General features: G+C 42.3%; 1 protein-coding gene across 4 annotated transcripts in view; it reads left to right on the plus strand.

Moving 5' to 3' along the window:
- ARK2N (arkadia (RNF111) N-terminal like PKA signaling regulator 2N) overlaps positions 1 to 20,072 on the plus strand; it is a 93,616-nt gene that overhangs the window by 30,565 nt on the left and 42,979 nt on the right. For all 4 annotated transcript variants that reach the window (XM_062201610.1, XM_062201609.1, XM_062201612.1 and 1 more), the window contains exon 2: positions 15,563 to 16,346. In XM_062201610.1, coding sequence (XP_062057594.1) covers positions 15,632 to 16,346 — 715 coding nt within the window. In that variant the 5' untranslated portion in view covers positions 15,563 to 15,631. The remainder of the gene's footprint in view (positions 1 to 15,562; positions 16,347 to 20,072) is intronic.

The following is a 20,072-nucleotide window of genomic DNA, read 5'->3' on the forward strand; positions in this document are numbered from 1 at the left end:
GCGGCCATCGGTGGAGTGAACCAGCAGATGGAAGATCTGTCTCTTCCTGTCTCTCTGATTTTTTTAAAAAAATTTTTTTTATAGTTTTTTAATTTTATTGTATTTTTTTATTTTTTGGAGAGGCAGAGTGGATAGTGAGAGAGAGAGAGAGAGACAGAGAGACAGAGAGAAAGAGAGAAAGGTCTTCCTTGTCCGTTGGTTCACCCCCCAATGGCTGCCGTGGCCGGTGCGCTGCAGCCAGCGCACCGCGCTGATCCGAAGCCAGGAGCCAGGTGCTTCTCCTGGTCTCTCATGCGGGTGCAGGGCCCAAGGACTTGGGCCATCCTCCACTGCACTCTCGGGCCACAGCAGAGAGCTGGACTGGAAGAGGAGCAACCGGGACAATCCGGCGCCCCGACCAGGACTAGAACCCGGTGTGCTGGCGCTGCAGGTGGAGGATTAGCCTATTGAGCTACGGTGGTGCCGGCCTAAAAAAATTTTTTTTGAAACATTTATTTGAGAGGCAGAGAAGGAGAGCTCTTCCGTCTGCTTGTTCACTCCCCAAATGGCCACAATGGCCAGAGCTGGGCTGATCTGAAGCCAGGAGCCAGGAGCTTCTTCCGTGTCTCCCATGCCGGTGCAGGGGTCCAAGGACTTGGGCCATCTTCTGCTGCTTTCCTAGGCCATGGCATAGAGCTGGATTGGAAGTGAGCAGCCAGGACTCGAACTGGTGCCCATACAGGATGCTGGCACTGTGGGAGGCAGCTTTACCTGCTATGCCACAGCGCCGGCCCCTCTCCTTGACTTTCAAGTAAATAAATGTCTTAAATAAAAGTCTTTTTAAAAATTTAGTTTTATTAGAAAGACATAGAGACAGATCTTCCATCCGCTGGTTTACTCCCCAAATGCCTGCAATAGGAAAGTCAGAAATCTGGAACTCAGTTTAGATCTCCTATATGGGTGACAGGAATGCAACTACTTAAGCCATCACCTGCCACCTCTGCTTCACTTAGCAGGAAGTTGGAATTGGGAGTGTAGCCAGGAAACCCAGCACTCCAATATGGAATGTGGGTGTCCAGTGGTGTCTTTTGTTTGTTTCTTTTTAGTGGTGTCTTTACTGATGTGCCAAACACCTTCCACATAAAGTTGCTCTTTTGTGTGGATAGAAAGCCCTGTTCATAGTTTTGTGTAAGAAAGCAAGGTTGGAATTCATGAATTATCTAGTACTATAGTTTGTATATGTGGAGCAGCAATGTACGTTGACTGGTTGATAGAGCTTGTGTTTGAGACATGAATTGCTTGCACAGTTATAGGGTGGTGATATAAAATAGATAGGTGCAGGATTGCTAGCAATTAGAATGCCCTGTTTTACATGACTGCAGAATACAGTATTGCCTAGACCAGTATCATTTAATGGAATGTGCTTGTGTCATCTTATGGTGTCACCTTCTGGTTTCAACTGCAAAGTGCTTGTGGCAGCAGTACACTTGTAATGGCAGATAACTTCAGTTTGCATTTGTCTCACCAAGAAGGACAATACAGTTTATTCAATCCATTTTAATGGAAATGTCATTGTCCTTAAGTGTTGCTGAAGGGTGGTTAATGAGGGCTGTTTTTCAACAGAGGCAAAATGGAAGGGGTGGGGGGGGGGGGGAGGCAAACCTTCTTCTTCTTCTTCTTTTTTTTTTTTTTTCTTTTTTGACAGGCAGCGTGTACAGTGAGAGAGAGACAGAGAGAAAGGTCTTCCTTTTTCCATTGATTCACCCCCCAATGGCCGCTGCGGCCAGCGCACCTCGCTGATCCGAAGCCAGGAGCCAGGTGCTTCTCCTGGTCTCCCATGGGGTACAGGGCCCAAGGACTTGGGCCATCCTCCACTGCCTTCCTGGGCCACAGCGGAGAGCTGGACTCGAAGAGGAGCAACCGGGACAGAATCCGTTGCCCCGACCGGGACTAGAACCCGGTGTGCCAGCGCCACAGGCAGAGGATTAGCCTATTGAGCTGTGGCACCGGCCAAGGCAAACCTTTATTACTTTCCAGTGTTTCATGATTTTATACACTGCTATAGCAAAACTCTCAGGACGGTTTTCTGTAGTGGTTGGTCTCGGTTAAGACATTTTTTCTCACAGACCTTCTCACAGTTCATAGTCTACAAGAAGTTGTTAGCCATACAAGAAAAGGACATATGGATAACTTTATATCATTTTTTTCTCCTAAGATAATTCCACTTTGTACAAGAAAGCAGGAGGCTCACATCTTTTTTACTTTAATGTGTCTGTTGAAGCATTCTTTGTTCAGTGATGCTTTCTCTTCAGATGAGCTGATATATTCAGCTGCCACCAGTCCTTATATGAGTATTGATGATGTCCAAATATGTAATTAAAAAACTTTTAATTTTATGTATTTGAAAGAGTTAGAGAGGTAGAGACAGAGAAATTTTCCATCCACTGGTTCACTCCCAAAATGGCCGCAACTGCCAGAGCTGAGCTGATCCAAAGCCAGGAGCTTCTTCCAGGTCTCCCACACAGGTGCAGGGGCCCAAGGACTTGGGCCATCTTCCACTGCTTTCCCAGGTGCATTAACAGGGAGCTTAATTGGAAGTGGAGCAGCTGGCACTCGAACTGTGCCCATATGGGATGCTGTTGCCACAGGCTGGGGCTTTAACCCACTGCACCCCAGATCTGTAATTTTTAAAAAAGCTTTATTTATTTGAGAGGCAAAGTTACAGAGAGAGAGATCTTCATCTGCTAGTTCACTCCCCAAATGGCCACAGTGGCCAGGGCTGGGCCAGACTGAAGCAAAGATCCAGGAGCTTCCTCTGGGTCTTCCATGAGGGTGCAGGGGCCCAAGTACTTGGGACGTCTTCCGCTGCTTTCCCAGGTACATTAGGGACCTGGATAAAAAGTGGAGCAGCCAGGACTCATATTGGCACTCCTATGGGATGCTGGTGCTGCAGACTGTCTGCTGCTTCACAGTGCCAGCCCCTAAATCTGTATTTTTAAACTTCTTTGAGAATTGTATTCTCGTGTGCATCATTCAGTTCAAATCCAAGTTGACCATTACTCTCTACCAGACTTTTTGTTCTTACTGTAATGTACCTGTGTTCTCCCAGAGAGTGGTCTTTAGCCACTTCTTTTCGAAAAAAACTTCCCAGGGCTGGTGCTGTGGTGTAGCGGATAAAGCTGCCTATAGTGCCGGCATCCCATATGGGAGCTGGTTCCTGTCCCAGCTGCTCCACTTCCTATTCAGCTCTCTGATATGGCCTGGGAGAGCAGTAGAACATGGCCCAAGTCCTTGGGCCCCTGTACCCTTGTGGGAGACCTGGAAGAAGCTCCTGGCTCCTGGTTTTGGATCTGCACAGCTCAGGCTGTTGCTGCCAATTGGGGAGTGAACCAGCAGATGGAAGACTCTCCCTCTCCCTCTCCCTCTCCCTCTCCCTCTCCTCTTCCCTCACCCCCTTCCCTCCCCGCTCCTCTCTTCCCCCCTCCCCTCTCTCCCTCCCTCTCCTTCTCTCTCTGTGTAACTCTGAAAATCAAATCAAATAAATAAATCTTTAAAAAAAGAAAAAAGCTCCCTGATCTGTCATGAAACCTTGTCTCCTGTGTTTTTAAAAAATATCTTTCAAATTTGTGTGGACTGATAGCTGTGTGATCTCATTGATGGATAGTTTGAGTAATCAATTTCATTTCATTCTATTGAGTGTTGAGGATACTTGAAACACATTCTGTATTTATGTGTTCACAGTTTAGTAGCAGAGATAGCTGATCAAAAATACAAGTTTATCTTGGGCACACTAGTGAGATGTTTAACTTTCAGTGAAGTGAATGTCAGTTGAAGTCTGGAGGAGGCTAAGCATTGGAGTGTGCATTCATTTACTCAGAAAAGATAGTTGCTTATTTCTGGCTAGACACTGGGCTCAGTGGTGAGAGCAGTATGTCAAGCAGGTAATGTCCTTCCTGCCATTAGCTTAGACACTAGTGGGAGACATAGATATAGTACAGATAATGAAATACAGTAGTTATGGTTTTGTAAGTGTTAGGAAGGAAGAAAATAGTAGGTCATGACAGTTAATAGTCCCAATTAAATATCTGTGGTAAATCCTTTCCTTTTCATAAAAGAGACTACGGTGCTTTAAAACCGAAGATAATATATTTTTTCTTTCATGAGTTTTGCAATACGATCCTTAACACTTGGCTCCTTGTTTGGACCCATGTTTGAATCCAAGGATGTGTTGCACTAGCTGTTGCCAAAGTCCTGTCATCTGGAAGAGGGAATGAGGAAATGGAGCACATTGCCTGAAATGTGGACTGATCCCATTATCCGTCTTAGAACTAGTGCCTTCTAGCTGCAAAAGAGGCTGAAGAAAATAGTTTCTAGGTTAGCAGCTTTTGTGCACAGACAGCTACAATTTGAGATGGGGATTGTTTTATGGAAAAAGAGAATTAATTGCGGAGTATTTTTTTTAAAGATTTATTAATGGGGCCAGCACTGTGGCATAATTGTTAAAGCTGCCACCTGAAGTGCCCACATCCCATATGGGTGCTGGTTCAAATCCCAGCTGCTGTACTTTGGGTACAGCTCTCTGCTGTGGCCTGGGAAAGCAGAAGATAACCCAAGTCCTTGGGCCCCTGCACCCACATGGGAGACCCAGAGGATACTCCTGGCTTCAGCTCATTATAGCCTCGCCATTGTGGGCATCTGGGGAGTGAACCAGTGGATGGAAGACCTATCTCTCTCTCTCTGCCTCTCTGTAACTCTTTATTTAAAAAAAATCTTTATTTAAAAAAAATTATTTATTTGAAAGGCAGAGTTGGGGAGAGAGAGAGAGAGAGGGAGATAGATCTTCCATCTTAACAGATGAGTGCCATGGTCAGGGCTGGGCCTGACCAAAGACAAGAACCTGGAACTCCTTCCGGGTCTCCTATGTGGGTTGCAGGGTTCAAGCACTTGGACCATCTTCTGCTTCCTTCCCAGTCACATTAGCAGGGAGCCGGATCAGAATTAGAGCCGCAGGGACTTGAACTGGTGCTCTGGTATGGGATGCTGGTGTTGTAAGCAGTGGCTTAATCTGCTGCACCACAGTGCCAACCACTTAATAAAGTATTTTGTTTGTGTACTTTTCCCCCAGTCTGTGGCATGTGTTTTCATTTTCTTACTGATTTTTTAAAAAATTCTGTTGTTTAAGCCACCAAGAATATGGTATTTTGTTATGGCATCCCAACCTAACACTGTTTGGGGATGGGGTGGGGGTGGGTGAAGCTTCTTTTTATTTTATTTTATTTATTTATTTTTTGTTTTGTTTTAAGATGTATTTATTTATTTGGAAGTCAGAGTTACACAGAGAGAGGAGAGGTAGAAAGAGAGAGAGGTCGGCCGGCGCCGTGCCTTAACAGGCTAATCCTCCACCTTGTGGCGCCGGCACACCGTGTTCTAGTCCCGGTTGGGGCTCCGGATTCTATCCCGGTTGCCCCTCTTCCAGGCCAGCTCTCTGCTGTGGCCCGGGAGTGCAGTGGAGGATGGCCCAAATCCTTGGGCCCTGCACCCGCATGGGAGACCAGGAGAAGCACCTGGCTCCTGGCTTCGGATCAGCAAGATGCGCCGGCTGCAGTGGCCATTGGAGGGTGAACCAACGGCAAAAAGGAAGACCTTTCTCTCTGTCTCTCTCTCTCACTATCCACTCTGCCTGTCAAAAAAACAAAAAAAAAAGAGAGAGAGAGAGAGAGAGGTTTTCCATCCGTTGGTCACTCCTCAATTGGCCACAATGGCCGGAGCCACAATGGCCGGAGCTGTGCCAATCCAAAGCCAGGAGCTTCTTCCGGGTCTCCAATGCAGGTGCAGGGCCCAAGGATTTGGGCCATCCTCCACTGCCTTCCCGGGCCATAGCAGAGAGCTGGCCTGGAAGAGGGGCAACCGGGATAGAATCTGGCACCCCAACTGGGACTAGAACCCGGTGTGCCAGCACCGGAAGGCGGAGGATTAGCCTGTTAAGCCACGGTGCGGGCCCATGAAGCTTCTTTTTAAAGTGTAAAGTTTTTAAATTTTGTTTTTCATTTTCAAAATTGTTTTTAGCTTTTTGAGTCATTTGCATTTCTATATATATTATAGGGTTAGTTTATCAATTTCTTCCCCAGAAAACTTGCTGGAATTTAGATGAGGATTACATTGAATCTGTAAATCAGTTTGGGGAGAATTACCATCTTAATGATCTTGAATTTTCTAATGCATGAACAAATATAAAGTATCTTTCTAGCTATTTAGATCTTTTTTGTTTTCCTCAAGAATTCTTGGCAGTTTTCATGGTCTTCCAAATTTACTCCTAAGTGTTTATTTGCTGCTTTAATAAATGGAATTGATTTAATGTCATGTTCAGATTGTTGATGCTATTTAGAAATATAGCTGATTTACATTGGATTCCTTAAGCATACTGAACTTGTGCATTTAAATTTTATTTGAGAGAGAGAGAGAGACAGAAAAACAGACACACCTCCCATCTGCTGGTTCACTCCCCAGGTGCCTAGGAGCCAGGAACTCAATCCAGGTCTCATGTGGGTTGCAGGATCCAGCTACTTGAGCCATCATTACATGTTTCCTCCCAGGGTGCAGCATTAGCAGGAAGCTAGAACTGGATTCAGGGCTTGAACCCAGGCACTCCAGTGGCTTATCCTGATGCACCTCACCTGCCCTGTACCTTGTTGATTTGATTATTAAAATAATTTTCTTTTATACACACTTGCTTCTTTTTGCCTTGTTCTATTTGCTTGGCAAAACTGTGATTCTGGGTAATTCCAGCTTCTGCCTCCTCTGGACTTAGATCTATACAGCTGAACTTAGACATGGAAACACATCCAAATGTAAGTTCATGGCTGTGACACTTAGAGTATGGACCCTCTCACTATTACCTGGAGCATATCATTGTGCTTCTGGCTTCTTCACTTTTTTTTTTTTTTTAAAAAGGCTTATTTATTTATTTAAAAGGAGAGAGAGAGAGATGGGTCTTCTGTCCACTGGTTCACTCCCCAAGTGGCTACAATGGCCGGAACTGGGCTGATTCGAAGCCAGGAGCCAGGAACTTCTTTGGGTTCTTCAAGCAGGTGCAGGAGCCTAAGGACATCTGTTATTCCTGAATTCACTTTGCTTTGGAGAACTGGTCTATTGTATGAGACTGAAAAATCCTACCTCCTGAACAGGTTTCTAGCTTATCCATTTATTCTCCATCTCCACTGTCACCACTCTTTTTTTTTTTTTTTTAATTTTTTAATTTTTTTAAATTTTTTGACAGGCAGAGTGGACAGTGAGAGAGAGAGACAGAAAGGTCTTCCTTTGCCGTTGATTCACCCTCCAATGGCCGCCGCAGCTGGTGCGCTGCGGCCGGCGCACCGCGCTGATGCGAAGGCAGGAGCCAGGTGCTTCTCCTGGTCTCCCATGGGGTGCAGGGCCCAAGCACTTGGACCATCCTCCACTGCACTCCCGGGCCACAGCAGAGAGCTGGCCTGGAAGAGGGGCAACCGGGACAGAATCTGGCACCCCAACCGGGACTCGAACCCGGTGTGCCGGTGCCGCAAAGCGGAGGATTAGCCTGTTGAGCCACAGCGCCGGCAGTTTTTTTTTTTTTTTTTAAATATTATTTATTTGAAAGAGTTACACAGAGTGAGGAGAGGCAGAGAAAGAGAGAGAGAGGTCTTCTGTCCGATGGTTCACTCCCCAAATGGCTGCAACAGCTGGAGCTGCGCTGATCCTATCTTAAAAAAAAAAAGAGTGGTGACAGTGGAGATGGAGAATAAATGGATAAGCTAGCAAACTGTAAAGGAGGTAGGACTTGTCAGTCTCATACAATAGACCAATTCTCCAAAACAAAAAGTGAATTCAGGAATAACAGAGGATTGCAGTCTGGGGTATTTGTGCCACAGCAGATCATAGGCACATCCAGTGAGGTGGGGGTGGGGGCAAATAGAGAGTTTTTTTTTTTTTTTTTTTAAGATTTATTTATTTATTTTGAAAGTCAGAGTTACATAGAGGAGAGGCAGAGAGAGAGAGGTCTTCCATTCGCTGGTTCACTCCCCAGTTGGCTGCAACTCTGCAATTGGCTGGAGCTGCGCCGATCCAGAGCCAGGAGCTTCTCAGATTCTCCCTCACAGGTGCAGGGGCCAAGGGCTTGGGCCATCTTCTGCTTTCCCAGGCCATAGCAGAGAGCTGCATTGGAAGTGGAGCAGCTGGGTCTCGAACCAGCGCCCATATGGTATGCACTTAAGGCCAGGGCATTAACCTGCTGCACCACAGCGCTGTCCCAAGGGAGTTTTTTTTTTTTTTTCCCCAAAGATTTATTTATTTATTTGAAAGTCAAGAGTTCGGAGACAGTAATCTTCCATCCTGCTGGTTTACTCCCCAAATGGCTGCAGTGGCCAGACCAAAGCCAGGAGCCTGGAACTCCATCCTTGTCTCCCACATGGGTGCACGAGCCCAAGTCCTTGGGCCATCTTCCACTGCTTTCCCAGAGGTTATAGCAGGGAGCTGGATCAGAAGTGCTGCAGCCAGGACAAGAACTGGCACCCATAGGAATGCTGGTGTTGCAGGCGGTGGCTAAGCTGCCTGGCAACAACACTGGCACCTGAAAGCTTTAAAGACAAGATAAAGTTCACATAAGCTGTTTTGAAACAAAGAGCAATGGTCATGAGGGCTTTGTTTAAGGAGCTAATGTTAGCTCATAGATGGGGATCACCATTGTTAGGCAGCTACCCTCAGGTAAACAGCTCATCCTGGAATGCAGCAGTTTTGAGTGATTCCTTGCCTAAAGGAATTCATATCATAGGTATGGAAACATGAGGACCAGGCCTCTCTCCTTCCTATTTCTCAGGTTCTATTTTGTTAGAGTTTGAATCCATGTTACTATTGATAGAACTCGCACATTTCTCACTTTTGATCAAGGTCTTTTTCTAAGAGCATTTCTGGTCAGCCCTTCTGAAATAAAGTTTTTATTTATTGGGATCCTCATTAGTCTGGTCCCACTTTAGAGGGAAATGACCAGCAACTGGGAATCGATGTTAAAAAACTTTTTCAGCCACATTTGAGCAATAAAGAGGCCAAAAGGAGAGACTCTCAGGGTAGTCTGCCTGGATTTTGTTGTCAGGTTTGTGTGTTTGGTAGGTGATGGCTATCATTTCAGTGCACTGGGCCAGCATTACTCTTTTAGGAGTTACTATGACTTATCAGGCAAAAAAAAAAAAACAAACAAACAAAAAAAAAAAACACAAAACTTAGGAAGGATGATACAAAGTTGATAGTATGATAATTCTCATTTGCAGGATGGTTTTGAGTTAGGAATCAAAGGCAACTAATTAAATTGAAATAACCCACGGGAGACTGGATGAGCCCTGTTACAGCCATATGGCTTTGTTCTCTTATATTGTATAATTTTTAAATTCCCAAGAAGAATTTATCTGGATATAGTAATAGTGTTAGCAGTAACGAAGACTCTACTGTGTTCAGCCAGTAAGCAATTACAAGCTATCCTCTTGTCTAAAACCAGTCAAGCAAGGGAATTCAATGAGTGCTACTGTGTCGAAATAGCCTTGGCAGTGGAGTCTGAAAGGATTCCTAGAGTAATGGATAGATTCCTTATCATTTCTTTAGTAACTGTGCCATAAAATGGTAGTGAAGAAACAAATCTGGATTCGGTGCTCCTACATGAGTAACTCAGATTTGATCCCTTAATCTGGTGAGAGGAGACCCCCATCAGTTTTGGATCTCATGTACAAAGTGGTCAAATATCTTGTTTAAGAAGAGACTGATACCTGGAGAGGGAGATGTGAGGTTGAGGTGGTAGGTGGAAGTAAGATTTTACAAATGAATAAGTGGTCCAATTGAGTATAAAGAGGTTGCTAAGATCCAAGGAATAATCAATAATGAAGCATAAGCTCTAATACCTGTATAGAAAGGGGTTATCTTTAGGTTGAAAGGAAGAACAATATGAGGGGAAAATGCTATTTTATGTTTTTTTGAAAGTTTGATTTTATTTGAAAGGCAGAGTTGCAGATAGAGAAGGCTATCTTCCATCTGCTGGTTCACTCCCCAGATGACTGCAATGGCTGGAGCTGGGCTGGGGCAAAGCCAGGAGCTTAGGATCCCATCCAGGTCTCCCATGTGAGTGGCAGGGATTCAAGCTATCCCTCTGTTTTCTCAGGTGCATTAACAGGGAGATAGATCAGAAGTAGAGCCAGGGGGCCGGCGCTGTGGTGCAACAGGTTAAAGCTGCAGCCTGCAGCGCCGGCATCCCATATGGGCGCGGGTTCAAGTCCCGGCTGCTCCACTTCTGATCCAGCACTCTGCTTTGGCCTGGGAAAGCAGTGGAAGATGGCCCAAGTTCATGACACCTGTGTGGGAGACCCGGAAGAAGCTCCTGGCTCCTGCCTTCGGATCAGCTCAGCCCTGGCCATTGCGGTCATTTGGGGAGTGAACCAGTGGATGGACTTTCTCTCTCTCTCTCTCTCTCTTTCTCTCTTTAACTCTTTCAAATAAATAAAATAATTTTTTTTTTTTAAAGGTATAGCCAAGACTTGAAGAGTTACAGAGAGAGGTAGAGAGAGACAGTGAGGGGGGTCTTCCATCTGCTGGTTCACTCCCCAGATGGCTGCAGTGGCCGGAGCTGAGCTGATCCAAACCCAGGAGCCAGGAGCTTCTTCTGGATCTTCCCACATGGGTGCAGGGGCCCAAGGACTTGGGCCATCTTCTACTGCTTTCCCTGGCCAAAGCAGAGAGCTGTATTGGAAGAGGAGCAGCCAGGACTAGAATTGGCACCCATAAGGGATGCCAGCACTTCAGTCCAAGGGCCTTAACCCGCTGTGCCACAGCGCTGGCTCCAGGTACTGTTTTAATAGGGAAAATGTTGTATATTTAGTACTTCACTGTAAATTCACTGTGACCATTAACCCAGAAGGTTGAAAGCCTTTTATCCCATTTATATGATGTAATTCCCATTTGACAATTTTTTAAATTTGTACTGCCAGCTATTTGACTACTCCTATAGAGAAATCCACTGTTTCTTTCAAAACAGTTTGGGGAAACTGGCCAAAAGCAATATATGGAGTAAATAATCTGGTAGTTTGGAAAGGTTAAAAAAAATTTTTTTTTTTTTTGGTGATTAAAAGCAAGATTTATTAGAGTCAAGGACCTCCACCAGAGTGGCATGGAGGCAGGCTCCAAGAGAGGAAAAGGGAAGGGGCCAGTGGTACTGGGGTTTTTAAGCAGTTTTGGGGAAGAAAAAAAAAAAAACCTGATATTCAGTTACAAGGCGAGGACAAAACCCATCAAAAGACCTGATTCACAGTCTTATCCTTTCTGGCTTTTTCATGATAAAACAAAAAGAACCATCAGAAGGGTGGGATAGGTAACTTGTTTTCACAATAAACCAGGAAGGTTAATTTTTATTTATGACATATTTTCTCCCTGTGTTTAAGGCTAAGTTGCTAAAGTTTTCATTTCACTGCAGGGAGTTTTGTCAAAGCTTATATTTCTACTTTCTTTTTCTTTTTTAAAAATATTTATTTGAAAGAGTTACACAGAGAGAGGAGAGGCACAGAGAGAGAGAGGTCTTCCATCCACTGGTTCACTACCCAACTGGCTGCAACGGTCGGAGCTGTGCCAATCTGAAGACAGGAGCCAGGAGCTTCCTCCAGGTCTCCCACCTGGGTGCAGGGGCCCAAGGACTTGGGCCATCTTCTTCTTTCCCAGGTCATAGCAGAGAGCTGGACTTTGTCATTTTTTTCTCTCTTGCATTTAATTGCTTATAACAGGATTGCAGTACAGTGGAAAACCTAATAGAAATCACTGACTAAATTTGACCCAAGTAGTAAGTTGTTTGGTATTGTGGCCAGGAAAAGCACAACTCCCTTTTCTTCCAAAGACTTTTGAATGGATAATCCTTACATGTATTTTGTATGTGATACAAAATTCAAGGGGTATAGAGCTGTATGCTAGTGTTCTTTCTTTTGCCTTTTTTCCCTTCAGCTGGTAGTGTTGTTTTCTTACTTTTCCATACGTCTATAGGCAAACTTATATAAATTTTATTATTTACACAAATGTTATATTGTACCATTTTTGTTCATAAATTTTGTTCATGAGAATTGCTGCATATCACTATAAAAAGATTTCCCATTCTCAGTGGCCACATTGTGTGGTCATATCATTGTCAGCTAACAGCTAAACAGGAGTCCTGTTTGTGATTGTTGCCAGTATTTTGTGATTGATTTGAGCATATTTTAAGAGATTTTAACCATGACGCTAGTTACTTATTTAGGGAACAGAAATAAAATCTCAATCAATTTTTTTAATGTACCTGAAATTAAAGATAATCATTTGATTGATGTGTCATACTGGAAGTTACTGATATTGCCAAGTTTTCTTTTTTTCAAGATTTATTTATTTATTTGGCAGGCGGAGTTAGAGAGGAGACACAGGGAAAAGAGATTTTCTGTCTACTGGTTCACTCCACACATGGCTACAATGGCCAGGGCTGGGCGAGGCCGAAGCCAGGAGCCAAGAGCTGCTTCTGGATCCTCCCACATAAGTGCAGGGGCCCAAGGACTTGGACCATCTTCTGCTGCTTTCTCAGGTGCATTAGCAGGGAGCTGGATCAGAAGTGGAGCATCCAGGACTGGAACTGGAATCTATATTGGATGTAGGCACTGCAGCTTGTGGCTTAACCTGATGTGTCACAGTGCTGGCACTTGTCATATTTTCTTACAAGGAAGAGCATCTGTATTCATTTGCACTATCCGCACAACTTAATTTTTGAAGGAGTTTTTTGGTCATTTTAATAAATTTACTTTTCAGAGTCCGGCACTGTGGCGTAGCAAGTAAAGCCACTGCCTGCAGTACCGGCATCCCGTATAGGTGCTGTTTCGAGTCCTGGCTGCTCCACTTCGGATCCCGCTCTCTGCTATGGCCTGGGAAAGCAGGGGAAGATGGCCCAAGGCCTTGGGCCCCTGCACCCGTGTGGGAGACCCAGAAGAAGCTCCTGGCTCCTGTCTTCAGATTGGCACAGCTCTGGCTGTTGTGGCCAATTGGGGAGTGAACCAGCGGATGAAAGCCTTTCTCTCTCACTCTCTTGCTCTCTCTGCCTCTGCCTTCAAATAAATTAAAAAAAAAAAAAAACTACTTTTTATTTTGATGTTATATATTTGAAAAGGCCCAGTGTTGCCTCTTTCAAAAATTAGAGACATTTAATGCTTTGTATTTTATGGTTGATATTAATTTTGAGTATTTCTCAGATGTTTCAACTTTAAGGAAAAAAATCTTTATTCTAGAATGTGTAACTTGATTCCCTACAGAAGAATAGACTCTTGTTAGAAAATTTTGAGTTTATTCTTCATACCTGGGAGTATATATATATATTTATATATATGAACATTTTGTTTCATGTTTGTGTTGCCAGCATGCTAAATTGTTAATGCTTTCAGTTTGTTGATTGAACTTTTACTCCCTCTGTTGGCTTTCAGAGGTGTTACACTGCTTTTTTACTTGGGTTAGGAAAAATATTTATGCTCATGTTCACTTAACTCAGATATTAGTAATGGTATAAATATGTTTATGAAATAGGCTCTTCCGGGGGTTGTTTTGAATTAATAATTCCTCCTGCAGCCCTGAATGTTCTGGCTTTCATGAATACATTAAGGAAACTATCAGAATGTTTGTTTTGTCAGCAGCTGAGGACAAGGCTGTCTATGAAAAACAGGCATATGGAATATTTGTGTTTGTATTAAGCAAAAAGTGGGTTTGGTGTGTTAGATAAATGGAAGAATTTTTCATATGTTTTCTAGTTTCTGTCTACCATAGATTGAACCATCAGGTAACTTGGTGGAATGAAGTGATGGAGAAGCCATATTGCACCTGAGTAGCATACCATCTTCCAGATTTTTTTTTTTCTTTTTTTAAAAATTTATTTGACAGGTAGAGTTATAGACAGTGAGAAAGAGAGACAGAGGAAAAAGGTCTTCCTTCTGTTGGTTCACTCCACAAATGGCCACCATGGCTGGCTCTGCGCCGATCCAAAGCCAGGAGCCAGGTGCTTCTTCCTGGTCTCCCATGTGGGTGCAGGGGCCCAAGCACTTGGGCCATCCTCCACTGCCCTCCCGGGCCACAGCAGAGAGCTGGACTGGAAGAGGAGCAACCGGGACTAGAACTCAGCGCTGGCCCCTAGATTAATGTTTATTACCAAAGGACTTCATGATAGTTACCTTATGTGATGTCACATGTGCAGTTTGAGGTATTTACTTGCCTTGTACGTTCTTAACGTACTTTGAAAAACCATTACCAGTTAATGAAGTTTGCACTATATAAGGCACAGATTTGTAGTTAAAGATTATGTCCTATTCCTTCATGATTATTTATCATTATATCACTCACAGTGGTAGTGGCAGTGTTAGGGTCTAAGTTTAGCATAGAGGGTTTAAAATGTATGTATGGTGCTTTAAATTCCTTAAATCATTGATAGAGTATACCAAGTTTTCTGGGGTCACAAAGTAGTTGGGCTGTATTTAGTGGCCATTGTTTATGAAACAAAACACTGTGTAAACTCTGTATTCACATTCAGTATATTGAGAGGGGGGACATGGGAAGTAGGAAGGACCAAGGCAACTGCCGATTGTGGCTTTCCTTCCTAATGCCCGCTTACAGTGACTAGTGCTGAGGGGAATGGAGACAGGTTTGATACTTTGATTGCTTCTTTGCCAAATGCATGTAGTTGAAGATCTTCCTTTTTTTTTTTTTTTAAAAGATTAATTTTATTTATTTCAAAAGGCAGAGTTACAGAGTGGGGAGGGGAGACACACACACACACACACACAAGTCTTCCATCTGCTGGTTCACTCCCCAAATGTCTGCTATGGCTAGGGCTGGTCCAGGCCAAAGGCAGGAGCCAGGTGCTTCATCTTGGTCTCCCACTTGGGTGCAGGGACCCAAGGACTTTGGCTGTCCTCTGCTGCTTTTCCAGGCACATTAGCAGGGAGCTGGATCGGAAGTGGAGCAGCTGAGAATCTAACTGGTACCCATATGGAATGCTGGCGTTGCAGGTGACAGTCTAACCCACTATGCCACCACCAGCCTTCAAATCTTATTTATTTTAAAGGCAGAGGTGAGGGTAGAGGAGAGTGTCTGCATGTGAACTCCCATTTCCTGGGTCATTCCCCATTTTCCTGCAACTGCTGGGCCTGCACCAGGAGCCGGGAACTCAGTTTGGGTCTCCCATGTGGGAGGCAGGACCTGATGCCACAATCCATCACTTGCTGCCTCCTAGGGTACACACTAGTGGGAAGTTGGAATCAGGAGTGGAAGTAGGACTCAAATTTGAGCACTTGAACGGGGATTTAGGTTCCCCATCTGGGGGCTTAACCAGCATACCACTGACTCACCATGCTGATAGGGTTTTTTTGATAGTAAGTCCTTTGAATTTTACTGTTAATCAAACAGGAGATAATAGATACATATATTTTAAAAGCCTGTGTAATGGTAACTCTGTGGCCATTTAGAAAAGTAGGAATGTTGTATCTATTAAATCTGTCATTTCTGTTGATTGATTTTGTCTGTTTTCATGCAGGTTGCATTCCTGTTGCATCTTTGATATCATTCCTAGACTTTGCTCCATGATTTAACTTGGAATTCTGAAATGAAGATGGAGGAGGCAGTAGGAAAAGTTGAAGAACTCATTGAGTCTGAAGTCCCACCAAAAATCTCTGAACAAGAGACGGCCAAGGAGGAAGATGGATCTGTAGAACTGGAATCTCAAGTTCCAAAAGATGGCGTAACGGATTCTACAGTTCTTTCTTCAATGCCCTGCTTGTTGATGGAACTGAGAAGGGACTCTTCTGAGTCTCAGTTAGCATCCACAGAGAGTGACAAGCCGACAGCCGGCCGTGTTTATGAGAGTGACTCCTCTAATCATTGCATGCTTTCCCCTTCCTCTAGTGGTCACCTGGCTGATTCAGATACATTGTCTTCTGCAGAGGAGAATGAACCCTCCCAGGCAGAAACGGCAGTAGAAGGAGATCCATCAGGAGTGTCTGGTGCCACAGTTGGGCGCAAGTCTAGGCGGTCTCGTTCTGAAAGTGAAACGTCTACTATGGCTGCCAAGAAAAACCGGCAATCCAGTGATAAACAGAATGGCCGAGTTGCCAAGGTTAAAGGTCATCGGAGCCAAAAGCACAAGGAGAGGATCAGACTACTGAGGCAGAAACGGGAGGCTGCTGCGAGGAAGAAATACAACCTGCTGCAGGACAGTAGTACCAGTGACAGTGACCTGACTTGTGACTCAAGCACAAGCTCATCTGATGATGATGAAGAGGTTTCAGGGAGCAGCAAGACAATCACTGCAGAGATACCAGGTAGAGGATGTTTTTTAAACTGACTGTAAAGCACCTGATGACATTTCTCAGCTGTCAGCCTCAGTTAGATGAGTGACACTTGAAAAAGTACAGGCGACCTGCAGCTCTGTGTAAATTTGAAGACTGCAGTCTATTAAATAAAGACATGGCCGATTTTAAAAACCTGTTCTGAGGTTTCGAGTGCACTTTAGCACATTAACAAAAAAAAAAAAAAAAAGGTTAATAATAGGGACAAGATTAATTTTAAGTAATGTTATTTCTCACAGGTCTTTCTCTGTAACACATTACCTGAACTCCCATCATTGCCTTTTAAGCACTGCTTAGATTTAATACTTACTGTTCTGCATTATTACTAAGTACGTTCTCAGGAATAGGCACCTTTATTATATAGCCATTGCACTCAAGTTTATGGTGTCTGAAATAAACGTTCTTTTGTTAAAGTTTTGTAGTAACTGTTTCTCCTAAAAAAGGAATTTTATGTATTTTTGCCCTGATTTAGTGCATGATGAGCCAGTTAATCCTTGTTTTACATTTTCTGTCCTAAGTTGTCACTCATATTGAAAAGAGTGTTTTTTTTTTGTTTTTTTGTTTTGGCAAAAATTTTCCTGAATTCCCCAAGCGTTAAAAAGTTTGTTAGAAATTTTTTTGTTCTAGCTCTCATTGATAAAGGGGATCTGTGATTTATCACATATTTGACATCTGCTTTCCTTATATTGTCACGTTTGGTACTGTGTACTACAAAGGCAGGCTTGAGATTTCATAGAGGAAGAAAGATGATAATGAATGATTCTTAATTGGTATATTCTCTTTATTGAAAAAACTTATGATTAGGGACATTTTGTAAACTACATGGCAATTCATACATCTTGGCAGCTTTGTGTATTGCTACATTAAAGAGGGGGAAGTTTTGGTTTCTAAGGGTTTTTTAAGTGACTATATTTTCTCCCTGGTTTTCTGAAAGTTTTCTGTCTACGCTTGAAGACAGCATATTGCTGATAAGTGAAAAATGCTTGAAGAAAAATCATATTGGTTAATTAAACCTCTAGCTAACTAAACTTAAGTAAACAGTTAACAAGAATGATCAGATTCGAAGCACTTTAGGCATTCAAATAGTAAGTCGCATCCATATGGTATATTAGTTAAAAATTTTAAATAGTATTTAGAAATGCTTTTCACTGTTTTTCTCTCTATTAAAAAAGTTGGAACTGGATGTAAGTGAGACTCATGAAAGAAGCAAATTTCAGGGTTGTTCTAAGACAGATTCCTAGGTATAGTTCAGTTTCTTAATATTTTTTAAGAAGTCCTGTTAGGGCATGTAATATGAATGTTCATGCATTCTTACATACTTTTCTATTTTATTAATCAAGATCATTATGGATCTCTTGAAACAGTACTTACTAAACAGGTTTTTATGTAGCCATCCCAATGCTTTGCCTTTATGGAAAGGGAGAAGGTAGATGAACAAAATTCTCTTTGAAGATAAAACCCCCTAGTAAAGGTGGCATGAGAAGTGTCTTTGTAGACACTTTCCCTGTTTGGCTTATATTACATAGGTTAGGTATGCTTTGCTGCTTTGTTCAGATTTTCCTAACAATTTTTGTTGATTGACCACCTTGACCACTGTTTAAAACCAGTTGTCTCTCTCTTGTCTTTCTTAATTGTATACCAAACACCAAAGTAAATTAATATGAACCTATAATTAGTTTTATTGTTCATGTCATTAGTGATTTTGTGGTTTTTGAAAATATGTAGTTTTTAAGGTTAATCGTGGAAAATCCAGTGATTGGTCAAGGTGTAGGGCCATTGTGTGTGACTGCTGTGCACTGCACAGGCTGGGGAGGTGCCTTTACGTGAATGGTCTTAGAATTTTGTGTAGTAGAAGAGATGAAACAGTCTACAGTTTAAATATTAGGAATTTTAGTTCAACTGTTCATATTGTTAAACAGCTCTGAAAAATTGTGACATTGTGCATTTTAATATAACAGTTATGTATACTTCAGTTTCCTGAGTTATATTATGACCTTGGGCATGTAACCTGATAGCAAGAGTGGTGAAAAGTTGTATAAACCTAAAAATAGGTTAAATGATGAACATGGGACAATTCAGATGGACTTAAACTGGATGTACCTAATAGAAACTCTTGGGTGTTAAAATTTGAATCCAGCTGTTTACACAGAATGGAAACAAATTGTAAAAATAAAAACTGAGATTCTTAATATACTATTTCATCAAGGTACAACCAATTGAGTAATTCAGAAATGCTTTATTTGTAGACTTTTGTTTGACAGCAGTTTAAAAGTTTGAGAAATCATCCTACCTGTTCTCCAAATAATTTAATAGTTAATGCATTTATTTTAAAGAGTACAAATAGTTACTGATACAGAATCATAATGCATGGTTATGCTTAGCAATTGAGTTTAATAGCTACACAACAGATGTTTATGGATTTTCTTTTTAAGTTTGCAATGATCTGAAAGGCAGCTTAGTATCACCAATACACCGTTCTCTCCATGAAGGTTTTGGAAATACATTGATATTTTAAGAATCTCTGGAGATTTATCAAGATAATTGTGGCAGTAATTTCATTTAGGGGACTTAAAGATGAGCAGATATATAGTATTTTATGGTAAATTTATAGTATTTTATAGTGAATTAATGTAAAAGTACTATGTGATTATTATCTTGAATAGTCAAGAGACTTATTAAGTATCTGAGTTATGTTTTGATTTTTATGTGTATGCTTTGCATTTTGCAATTTTATGATTATTTTTCATGGAGGGGCTAGTTTCTCTATAAAATCACTTTTGAGACTAATTCTTCGGTCTGTTGGAAGGATTTTGATGTTATTTATTATGAGTATTGGCCATTAGAATTTATTTCAAGAAATTAATTACCTGAACACATCAAATACATATCAGTGTATAAGGACAGTGGAGAAGTGTTTCCTGTAACTTTTTTTCATAGTATTGAGCATAGAATGAACCTCAGGGTAGTAGGTGCACCTTGTCTTGGCCATAATGGCCTGCTTTTGTGTGGTATGATGATCCACTATGTAAATACTTGTTCTGGTTGAAGCTCCAACCTTACCATCATGGTAGGTAAGAGTTGGCTGTCTTGGCTGGTTTACATTTTTTAGGGAATGTCAGGCTATTGAACATAGTTGTTTAAAGATCATCAGAATTCATAATCCATGTGATCAGGCCAGACCAGCTCAGCCCCTCAGAATCTCTGCACCCATTACTTACCATTTGTATTAAAGCACTGAAGTGCATCTGACAAGCTCTCATTTTACCTCAGAGTTTTTGTGGTAGAGGTTATTATACTTGACCAATTGACTCTTGCTTGGAAATGTAAAAGATGTTTTAAAGTAGTAAATCCATTGTAGAGCTTTGTTAAAATAGAAGAACATAAAGTAGATTAGAATCACCTGTAATTAAGCTTTTTGCTAACTTTTAAAATTGTTAACATTTCAGCATGTTGCCTTCCATAACATATAACAAAGTTTGTCACACCAGATATACATCAATCTTCCTTTTCCTCTTAATGTTTCATTTAAAAAAATGATTTGTTTATTTGAAAGGCAAAATAACAGGGAGGGACGGAGGGAGAGATCTTCTATATGCTGGTTCACTTCCCAAATGCCTGCAACATTCAGGGCTGAGCCAGGCTGAAACCAAGAGCCAGAAACTTTATCCCTGTCTCCTGCATGGGTGGCCAGGACCCAAG

This window comes from Lepus europaeus, chromosome 9 (assembly GCF_033115175.1).
Source record: "Lepus europaeus isolate LE1 chromosome 9, mLepTim1.pri, whole genome shotgun sequence".
Taxonomy (NCBI): Eukaryota; Metazoa; Chordata; class Mammalia; order Lagomorpha; family Leporidae; genus Lepus; species Lepus europaeus.